General features: G+C 43.4%; 1 protein-coding gene across 1 annotated transcript; it reads right to left on the minus strand.

The window, feature by feature from the left end:
* Positions 1-3896: 3896 nt before the first annotated feature.
* Positions 3897-9212, minus strand: LOC130485650 (matrix metalloproteinase-18-like). The gene is made up of 6 exons (XM_056858870.1): positions 9108-9212; positions 7343-7548; positions 7110-7255; positions 6223-6342; positions 5167-5328; positions 3897-3910 (listed from the first exon to the last, which is right to left on the minus strand). The coding sequence occupies exons 1-6, from the start codon at positions 9210-9212 to the stop codon at positions 3897-3899; spliced, it is 753 nt and encodes a 250-aa protein (XP_056714848.1).
* Between the last annotated feature and the right edge of the window lie 2276 nt (positions 9213-11488).

Consider the following 11488-nt stretch of genomic DNA (forward strand, 5'->3'; position numbering starts at 1 on the left):
GGTTTCTTTTCACTTCACCCTCTTAATCCAATCTCAAGCAATCAAGCCTTTGTCATTGGCAATGACCAGCCATTCTCAGCCATCACCAGGCATTGCCAACTGTAGTACTGTACCACCAACTCTCTCCTTGGGTATAAGTATAGCCCCATTTACCTTAGCAAATTGTTACCACTTTTCCCAGATCCAAAGTATGAGCCACAATACTTGCATGTATCGTTTTCCTTGCCAGTAGTGTTGGTCGCTACTCGCTTTCCACAATGCTGCCTCCATCTGGGACCTCGCTCTTCGGAAAGTAACAATAACTCCCCCCCTGGGCATCTTTTATCATTGTGACCACCCCCTCAAACCTTTGCTTTCTTAGTTGTGTGTGCAACAAATTGGATTACTTTTAATAAAATCCTTAAAATGAATAAAAGCCTCATTATTTGGTATTTTTCTCTGGTGTGCTCATCTGGCATATAAACTTGATTAAAAGATCCCCATGCCAGCCTCTTGCAAAAGCTCTATAAGTTTTCAGCTAATTTCCCCCAATAAAAGGAGACCCCTGTGCTTGGCGTAACAGAGTAACCTTGGACAAGTCACACCTTCTCAGCCTAAGGTATGTCACAGCATGGTTGTGAAGATGAAACAGAGAAGGAGAGATTGTTTTAAGTCACGTTGAGTCCCCATTGGAGTGAAAAGTGGGGTGTAAATGAAGTAAGTAAGTAAGTAAGTAAGTAAGTAAATGTGCAATCTTTGAGAAGCAGCAATGGGCTACTTGTGAGAGTTTATGGGGCAGGAAAGTGGGGTGAATACAGCATATGCAGGCAATTCTGCAACAGCTGTATTGAATTCATGTCAGTAAAATTACTTCTGTGAAGTGTTGAGCTGGGATAATCCTAGACCAGCTCTGAGTGGGGCTGAACCAACTGCACAGGCAGCAGAATTGTGCTGGGGGTTTTCTGGGGGTGGGGAGGACCAGTGAAACAGCATGCAACCTCATCCTGAGTGTTATGCTTATCTTCTCCTATGTCATTGCAAGAGATTGGGGGGTGGGTGTCACTTCTTATACCATTCATAGTCATATCTAGTCACAGGAAGCCTGACTTTGGCCAGCTGTGGCTCTATGGCACTCTCAAATACTTTTGCATTTCAATTGAATGGGCCCATTTACACTGTGAACTTGATTTGATTCCCCTTCCCCCCAGTTATTCTGGGCTCCTGACACCAGTGTTGTGATTGCTCCAATTTGTGTGCAGAATATGGCTTACCCAGCCCTAGATCAGAGTCCACCGCTCGAAACCACTGCTCTTAACCACTACACCACGCAGGCTGCCCATTCTAGACCCCAGCTGTCTTAAGCATGCAGCAGGTCACCAGAGAGGTGTGGAACAGTCGTTTCAGGGATGCCCTTGCAAGGAGGAGGAGAAGGGATTGTAGGTTGCACACTAGGGTTGCCAACCTCTAGGTGCTAGCTGGAGATCTCCTGCTGTTACAACTGATCTCCAGCTGATAGAGATCAGTTACCCTGGAGAAAATGGCAGCTTTGGCAGTTGGACTCTATGGCATTGAAGTGCCTCCCCTCCCCAAACCCTGCCCCTCTCAGGCTCCACCCCAAAAACATCCCGCCAGTGGTGAAGAGGCAACCCTATCGCATACTCCCCCGCAGCACTGCTGCCATCTGATGAGCCAGGCATGGAGCTTGCATAGAGGTGGGGGGAGGGGAGGAGGAAGACATGGATGGAGTACAATTATCACTGGGGGGGTCGGGAGTGGGCAGTGGAAATGGGCCCTGAGTCTCCCTTGATGGTGCTGAATGGGGCAGAATGGGGCTGCCTCAAAGCCCCCACCATGTGGGAATCGAATCAGGGGTGTGCCATGCTTTCCCACTGCCCTTCCCTACTCTAGCGGCTCGTGTTGATGGCAGGGCTGCTGGGACATGCCCAGTGCCTTCTGCTGTTCCTGGGTGGCCAGTTGGGTAAGTGGTTAGAGAACTGCTCCTAAGTACAGGAGGGATGGGTTCAGATCTAGGATTCTGGCTCCTGTTTTGTTGCTTCTAAGCCTGTTGCTAAGCAAAGGGTGAGCTTTTCCTGCTAGCCAGCCTCCTTGTTATTGGGAATTGAATCCATGCCTCCCATTTGTCACATGGACATGCCTCCCATTTGTTACTGGGAACAAATGGGATGTCCCAGCCGCCATCCCATTTGTTCCCAGTAAGTCACTGGGGGTAACAGAATTGCTTTTGGTGAGGGTGTTATTGTGCATTCCCTTGTTGTTGCCCCAGAGTCTGCATTCCCCTTGATCGGAAAAAGGCTTTGCTCCTAAACCCCACCCTGGCTGGAATCCAAACTGTTGGCAGGAGGGGTTTTGGGTGGTTGCCTGTGCTGAGTGAGAGCAGGGGAATGCTGTGGTTTCATTAGCCTTGTTTCCTCCCATGTGTATTTCTAGCAACAGGGAAGTTAGCTCCAGGTGGTGACTTGTACCCACATCTATAGAGTTTGCTGGTGTATGTTAACATCAGAGTTCCTGGATCCCAGATTTGCAGAAAACATTACATTGCAAAATAATAAAATAATACCTATTCGGCTTTTTGGGGAATCGCCTATTCAGCTTTGGGCAGATTCCCAGGTTTTGGTATTCAGTAAAAACAAAACCCGAATATTACTGAAACGGCTAATTTCGGGTTTATTTTTGGTTCGGGTATATTGATATGCACAACCCTAAACGCTGGCATTCAGATCATAACCTGCCTGTCCACGAGATTACATTAGGCATCATTGCAGTTATATAATCTGTTTTTCTATTAATCAAATGGGTAGGATTGAGCAGATACATTGGTGTTTTCTTGGGGAAGGGTCAACGTCATCCCCGGTGACTTTAGAACTGACATGCAGCAAAAAGCTGCTGAATTGCATACAGTAGTTTATTGGAAACCATAGTCTAAAACACACTAACAGTTGCTATATCCTTGTGATGCGAGAAGCATGAGAGAAGATCAGCCATCATATGGGTCAGCAATGAATCCACTTTAACCCTTTGTTCCTGCAGTTGTAGAAAATAAGTCAAAATAAGTCTTCAGAAAACTACTAGCAGATAGATCTGGCAGTTCTGGGCTTTCATGTTAAGTGCAATAAGACTATCCTGTATCAGCCAATTTGAAAATAGATGTTTTTTCTGTGCTGACTATAGAAAATATTATCAGCAGATAAAATAGACAAGCAGACCTTGTTGTTACTATGGTGTCCCCAAATCACTCAGTGATATTTAGTGACTGAGCGGGGATTTGATCCCAGGTCTCCCTGTTCCAAGACTACTATGTCACTAAGAACTAAGAACACACACCCAGATGCGGAGTGTGGATCTCCTTTGCTGGACTGGATAATAGGACTTTGAATATATTTACAGAGGCAGATGTTTTAATTGCCTTTAAATGGAGGAAACTCTCAGGACGGACAAGTGCAAATGACAAAATATGGTGAAAAGTCAAGAGCTAGATGCCCTCTCACTTTTTCCTTTGCCTTGTGACCTCAGCATCTGAGTTAGGGTTTGACCACTTCTCATATGCTCTTATCAATGCAGCGCTAACACCACACACAGCAAAGTTACCCTTTCATACATATCAATGTGGATTGAATGAGATTCCACATCTGGTGGAAACGAGTTTCAGGCTAAATCTGTAATATGTTTATGTCTGCGCAAACAAACTGAGGGAATTCCCACCATGTAAGCCTTGTACAGGCATGACAGATCACTTAATCTGGTTTTTGAGTTTTTGCTTCCTTTTGGCTGTTTCAACATTAAATGGAATTCAAATCACTTCACTTCATTACACAAAAAACTTTCAAAAGCAAGCACAAGAAGTATAAAATGCAATTTACTTCATTTCATGAGATGACTAATGGAGCTCTTCAAGGGTTTTATTGTCTCCTTCCTGATGAAGAAGAAAAAAAGAGATCACTTAGGAGAAATAGGATACATGAAAAGCTTCAAAGAAATAGGAGAAATAGCCATGCAAATACTTTGTGAGAGGATGTGGTTAATAACAAAGTCTAATTTACCACCACTGTGTGCGTGGTCTAACTGTCTGAATGCTATCATGCTCAGTGGGACTTTTGATTCAGTAAAACTATAGAATGGCTCCCTTAATTTGGTTTTAAGGGCCCATGTCATTATGCCATGCTTATTTAGACCATTACTTTACAATCAATTCCTGCCAGATCCAGAAGCAGATAATTTCTGCTGTGAGTGGGATGAGGGAGCTGGGTTGGGTGTACAGAATCTGCTGCCCTGTAAGAATGCTTCTGGGCCTCCACCAACTGTTTGCTTGTATCTTTGTAAATAAAGCAAATACTACAAAAATGCCATACATCTCCAGTGCTCTCACACTGAAAGGGATCCAATATTGGTAAGCATTGCCCCTGGAACTTTTTACTACTTGTACAAGTAAGAACCATGGAACAGTATCAATTAGGCTTACCAGGCATGGCGACCAGAGTAAGACAGGGGGGAACATGGGGGTGCCAGCAGTGATGTCATGATGTCACTTCTGGGGAAAACCCAGAAGTGACATCAGTCCTCTCTCAGAATCTCTGGAAACTCTATGGTAAAACCACCGTAGAGTTTCTGGTGACTCTGAGAGAGGACTGATGTCACTTATGAGTTTCCTAGAAGTAACATCATATGGTTAGGCTGATGGCCATTTCTTTGTTTATTTTTATCCTGCGGCTTCTCAGTGCGGTGGTGGGAAATGGGGGCTGGGGGCATGGGATCCCTAGTATCAATGTTAGACTGCAACAATCAATTTCTGAAAGGTTCAGGCAGCTGCGGATGTTGCTCCCATTATTGTGGCTCTTTGGGTTGCGCCTATTACTCCATCTATTGCATCCACTGTTACATGCCATGGCAAGCCCAACAAATAGATGGCCAATGCTATTATCCCATTCATCTCTCCCTTCACCAGCCATTGAGCACCATCAGAACCAACAATGCTATTTCATGTGCAACTATGTGTTTGTGGACAGATACACAAGCAGGATCAGCTATTGGAGCCTGGATCATCTTTGCAAAATTAAGAGAACAGCTCCTAGCCTTAGTTAAGACTACAGGTCCAAGCCAGTAGATTTTTTTTTAAAGGACAGGACTGTGTTCAAAAGCGAAATCATCACAAGAAACACATTCTGAAGTTACCGTATAAGCGCTGAATCCTTTGCTTATCATCGTCAGGTAGACGGAAGGTGTTTGGGTCCGCATACGAATAGATTGAGTACATCAAGGCACCAGGGTCATATGAGTGTTCCAGCCCCAAGGAATGACCAAATTCATGTGCAGCAACAAGGAAGAGGTTAGTTTCTAAAACAGATAAAAGTGGGAAGGGGAAAATTGTTTGTTAAATACTTAATAGGGTAATAAGGTAAAGGTAGTCCCCTGTGCAGGCACCAGGTCATTAGTGCTCCATGGGGTGATGTCACATCCCGACGTTTGCTAGACATACTATGTTCTTGGGGTGGTTTGCCATTGCCTTCCCCAGTTGTCTACACTTTACCCCTAGCAAGCTGGATACTCATTTTACCGACCTCGGAGAGATGGAAGGCTGAGTCAACTTTGAGCTGTCTATCTGAAACCAGCTTCCGTTGGATCAAACTCAGGTCATGAGCAGAGCTTTGATAATAGGGATGGTGGTTATTTGGGATTTCATTGAGTTTTGTATGTTTTTAAGTTGGATTGGTAAGCCACCTTGCACTATGGGAAAAGGGGAGGCATAAATATTTTAATTAAATATAAAATACTATAAATAGATTATGGTCCCTTGCTGTTCTGCATTGTGATGAAATGTAATATTTGTATTTTACTGGTCCTACAGGCTAACAGTTATCTGGTATACATATGCATATATTTTGACACACACACACACAATCATACATATATAGAGAGATATGGATATATAGACACACTCACACATATATTTATATTGTGTATAAACAAACCCACACACATTTTTGTATGTAGAGACCAGGGAAAGGATTTTGAGATACTACATTGTTATTCTTGGCCATTTCTACGTCAAATTGAATTGAGCAATAAAGAAATAGTAATGTACTGATAGGGGCCTGCATTCTGCATAGGATTCTCAGCATATTCTCTCAGGAGAGATCAGTGCTGGAGAGTGCGTGTCCATGTAGGATGGACAGTTGGTCTAGTAACGTGATAAACTGTACCCAAATGTTTCTTAAAGGATGAGTTTACCTCTGTTGACTTCTGACCAATGCTCGCTCTCATCAAAGTGGGCATCTCCTCCAAATGCAGGATAAAAAGCATGAGCCAAAACTCCTCCTGTTCCATCAAAAGCCTTATCATCGCCATGGGCTAAATGTGAAAGAAAATGTAGTTATTGTCTAGAAAAAAATGCTGTGAGATAAGGGGTAGGTTCAGTATTCTGTAATGTGCAGCTTGCTCAAATAGTCCCATATACATGTTGACAATTTTTCATCCATGTTATGTGGTGTATGAAGAGTGTTTTCTTTGGGGCGGGGGGTCAACTGGTGAAAGTGGTGATGGCGCTTCCACATGATGTGCATCACTTATAATGCTTCTGCCATTCATTTTTTTTTTAAAAGTTTGGAGTATTTTGGCAACAATGTAATAAGGTGAAGGAAGTGGTGTGTGTGAAGGGGGGTGGTGGAATGTGAAGAGGAATGTCAGAATTTAGAGGAAAGCCGGGATAAATATATGGAGATAGATCAATAGAGGCAGTATGATAAAGGCAGCCAAACTGAAGTTCAAAAGCTACCGTTCTTGTTACAGGCTTAGTTCAGAGAGGATTCTGCAGTGATTCTGGGTCCCTGACATTGTCTAATTCAGAAAAAGGAAATGGATTCTATTCATAAAAAATTCATTGACTCATGAACACACAAAATTGCCTTATACTGAATCAGACCCTTGATCCATCAAAGTCTACTCAGATCAGCAGCAGTGATCTTTCATCTACTGATAGATCTTTTTAGCTGGAGATGACAGCAATCGAGCATGGGACCTTCTGCATGCCAAGCAGATGTTCTGGCACTGAGCCATGGCCCTTCCTCATTCAGAATGCAAGGATTTTATTTTGCTAATAGATAATTGTAAAAACTTACCATAATATGCAAACCAAATTTCAATATCGGCAGGTGTATAAATTCTGTGGAACGTCAAAGGGGTCACTTCACTCCATACATTGAATGCCTTTTGTATGATTTCAACCACTTTGAATCTAGGCAGGTCCGGAGTATAATTATTAATCCTTTGAGGAAAACAGCAATATAAAAATATTGGTATACTGGAAAAAGAACTGTTGATATTTCAAAGAAAAAAGGGAAATGGTGCTAACCTGTAAGTCAGTGCTTTCTTGTTCCATATTTGTGGGGCTGTTCGGAATTCTGCCACATCTGGGACTCCACACCGAGGCTGCTCCATTAACTTTCTTGTTTCAGCATCTATCTTCCCAGTTACAGTCAAATGGAAGAATTTCTGCATTTCCTTCAATTGTTCTTGCAGTATATGGGAATGGGATGGGTAGAACTTGTCAAGATAATCCTGGACAAAGAAAAAACAAACAAACTGCTACCTTAGAATATTAATGCACTTACTGCTTCTTGAAAGAGTGGTGTGGTGTTGCCGGTCATGAACATAAGTTGATAAATTGTGGAACAACACAACTGCCAAACTGTGCAAAGTATTTGTGGATGGGAATCTTCTCCCCTTTCCCCTTTTCTGAGCAGCTCCTTGTGATCCCAGCCCAAACAGCTGATGCGAATGCTGGGGGACCTTTGTGTACAAAATGCCATGTGGGATGGGGAGCTGTGAGAGGAGGGGAAATCAGGCAAAATTACTCTTCCATTAAGACAAATGAGAGGGGGTGATTCCCCATCCTCACTGCAGCCCCCCCCTTCCCGTGCCAAATGCTTTCCCCTCAAGAAAATCTTCCAACTCCCAGCACTGGCTTTTGAGGGGCTGCCACAAGAAGGCAGGGAAGATCTACATCCTCGAATCCAACCCTGTATCTGCATGTCTACTCAATGATTGAAGATCAGCATGACTGGTTTTGCCAGTCTCCCAATATATTAAAAAAATTCCCTGCCCATAGAAAGCAAACATGTTAAGGAACAAGCTAGGGTTGTGTATATTGATAAACACGAACCAAAAATAATCCTGAAATTAGCCATTTTGGCTTTGTTCAAATTTCGGATTTACTGAATGCCAAAACCTGGGGATAAAGCCAAAGCCAAAGCCTGAAAAAGCCAAATAATTATTCAGCTTTTCCGGGTTTGCCTATTCATCTTTACTCAGAGACACAGCTCTTCGCTTTCTCTCATTTTTCTATCTTTTTTGGGACTGGTTTTGTTAGGGCCCCATAGTTGGGTCCCTTTTGAGGTAGGGGTCATGTAATCGGAGCCACCTTGGTCTGTCCAACCTTCCAACCACACAACCACCTGTCATCATCACTGTTCAGTAGGTTAATCTGGATAAATCATAAGGGTAATTTAAAAGACGGGGCTCACCCAGTCCCATCCAGAGGGATATACCCTCCAACTAAAAATGTGCCATTGTTGACTGCTGCTACCACCAGGCTTCCGAAGGAGATTTCTTCATCCATGTGGCTAAGCAGTCTCCTTCAGAAAACCCCCATGGTTGAGACTTCAGCTGGCTCCGATATCACCCCCCCCCATGAAAACCTGCTTTCCAAAAGTAGGTCGCCCCGAGTAGAGGCTTTGTTTCCCCACACTGTGACCATCTCTTGAAATCAGATTTTTGATGACCATAATAAAGGACTGTTCACAGGATGTCATTTGACACCAAAAGAAATGTTTTCTGTGCCTTATTATTCTTGCATTTAAGCCTTTTTCCTCCATTGGAAGAAAATTTGCATGGACATCATGCTATACACCCCAGAAATGAAGGCATCCCCCAGATTTTTTTTTTTTGTAAATTTTGTAAATAAATCAACAAATGAATGAATGTCAACCCCAGTTCTTTACAGGTTCCCCACATGCACAGACTGCATCATGAAGATGCATTTTCAGAATTTAGCAAGCAGATATCCATTGAAGAGTATCAGCAGGTAAGTTATTGTGCACTGCTTTGATGCTACATACCTTTATAACATTCAGATCCATACGGGGTTTTGATGGAAAGATGGGGCTCGGGACGGAAAAGCCATAAAGCAGAAAAAGAGCTGTGCAGAGAAGGACGTACTTCATGATGCTCCCTTTTGAAGGTCTGTATCAAAGAAGAAAGTCTTTGCCTCCAGTGCCTAACAGTGAAAAAGAGACATTTATATAGGAACAACTAGCAATAACCGCCATGTTATCACAACTGTAGTTTTGTGCCATTTTTCTTAATAATTATATTTCCGCCATGTATGAAGAAATATGTTTGTATTTCCTGAGTCAGTCCAAGATAGGCAGCAGATTACATTATTTGTCATTTGGCTCTTCTATTAAAACCACAGAATTCAGAAGAAAGCTGAATCCAGAAGGGGAAAATAAAAAGAAATTCCTTATATTAAATCAATAAGCTGGAAGTAGAAAAAGGAAGTCATGATTTACATGAACATCCCACAATTAAATATTTTAGAAAAATTGAGACTCTGAAGGAAAATTTATAATTTTGAAAATCAGACTTCCTGAAAGCAAGATTTATACATTAGCAATGATATATGTCCCAAATAATGCAAAATATTAATTTTTATGATTCCCCCCCACCAATCAATACTGGACTTTCAAGGAGAAATTATGATTTTAGGTGATATGAATGGAGTAATGGACCCCAAAACAGACAGATCTAAAAAGAAAACTAAAGGTGGAAAACTATCTAGAAATATGTAGTTTTTCCTATCATCTCCAGTATCACAGGGGCATGCCTATTATAATAGGTGCTGTGGAGCACAGGCAGGATGGTGCTGCTGCAGTCGTCTTGTTTGGGGGCTTCCTAGAAGCACCTGGTTGGCCACTGTGTGAACAGACTGCTGGACTTGATGGGCCTTGGTCTGATCCAGCAGGACTTTCCTTATGTTCTTATGGAGGATGGGACTATCAACGGCTACTAGTCAAAATGGATACTAGCCATGATACATACCTATTCTCTCCAGGATGAGAGGAGCATGCCTATTATATTAGGTGCAGTGGAACACAGGCAGGATGGTGCTGCTGCAGTCGTCTTGTTTGTGTGCTTCCTAGAGGCACCTGGTTGGCTGCTGTGTGAACAGACTGCTTGACTTGATGGGCCTAGGTCTGATCCAGCAGGGCTTTTCTTATGTTTAATTATATGGAAATGCTACAATTAGAAGATGCTTGGAGAATTAAAAATCCAAATGCAAATGATTAATCATGCAATCCTGAAGGATCCTTGCTGGGTTTTTTTGTAGGGCTTAGGAGGCCGCAATTGGGTGCTGGGGAGGGGGCTTGGCCACAGAAGGGAGGGTGATAATTGGTCTCACCCATAGTAGGCAATCTGAGCTGCTTCAGGTCTCATGGGTGTAGCCGCGGCAGTGGGGCTGCACTTGCTTTTTTGCATTCAATGGGCGCCTATGGGCTACGCTGCGCTTTTTGGAGGTGCAACTTTGCGCCTCTGTCAGGTGGAGTTCCCAGGCTGAAAGGGCTTAGGGAGCTGACTAACTCCAGCCACACCCCATAACCGCCCACAACTACGCCAGTGTGGGCGACTGAGCCTCACTTGCACCAACGGGTTGCTGCTACGGAGCTGCTCTTGCACCTGAAAGCAGTGCAGTGGCACTCAGGTCCTGCACCAGCATAACTGGCTCTTACACTGGCATAACTCAGAGATATGTCGCCAAAAGGGTCAGTCCACTCTCTGAGTGCCCCTCTTTGGAAATACACTGTAAATAATGTGACAGATATTCTTAAAATCTGTGCAGACTCTTAACAATGGATTAGTTTATTGCTTTCAGTGTGAGTTTAGTTTAGCTTTTGGTCATTTACGCATGGGAGTTTTACCTGAGGTTCCTTGCTCACTGGACCCACACTTTCTTCTTTAGAAGCTATGCACCAGAAGTCTCCAAGCTCAAAACAAGAAGCTCGCCCCTTGAAATGCCGCTTTATAATTGGCTGTAGTTCTTTCTGGAGCCGGCATGGTGCAGTGGTTAAGAGCAGTGGTTTGGAGCGGTGGAGTCTGATCTGGAGAACGGGGTTTGATTCCCCACTCCTCCACATGAGCTGCGGAGGCTAATCTGGTGAACTGGATTTGTTTCCCCACTCCTGCACACGAAGCCAGCTGGGTGACCTTGGGCTAGTCACAGCTCTTTCAGCCCCACCTACCTCACAGGGTGTCTGTTGTGGGGAGGGGAAGGGAAGGTGATTGTAAGCCGGTTTGATTCTGCCTTAAGTGGTAGAGAAAGTCGGCATATAAAAACCAACTCTTCTTCTTTCTTTGAGAGAGAAGTCCCCCCACCATGGAAATCCAAGTGCCCAGCCAAAATGCATTTTAAAAGACAAAAACAAAACTGAGCACCCTAAAA

This window comes from Euleptes europaea, chromosome 12, assembly GCF_029931775.1.
Source record: "Euleptes europaea isolate rEulEur1 chromosome 12, rEulEur1.hap1, whole genome shotgun sequence".
Classification (NCBI taxonomy): domain Eukaryota; kingdom Metazoa; phylum Chordata; class Lepidosauria; order Squamata; family Sphaerodactylidae; genus Euleptes; species Euleptes europaea.

Bases quoted from the DNA above. Each gene is read 5' to 3' on its own strand.
- LOC130485650 (XM_056858870.1), bottom strand. From the start codon at position 9,212: ATGAAGTACGTCCTTCTCTGCACAGCTCTTTTTCTGCTTTATGGCTTT. The intron at 6,343-7,109 runs GTAAGTTTTTAC...TTTCACATTTAG, and splicing joins AATTTGGTTTGCATATTATG to CCCATGGCGATGATAAGGCT. The intron at 5,329-6,222 runs GTAAACTCATCC...TATCTGTTTTAG, and splicing joins TTGGTCAGAAGTCAACAGAG to AAACTAACCTCTTCCTTGTT.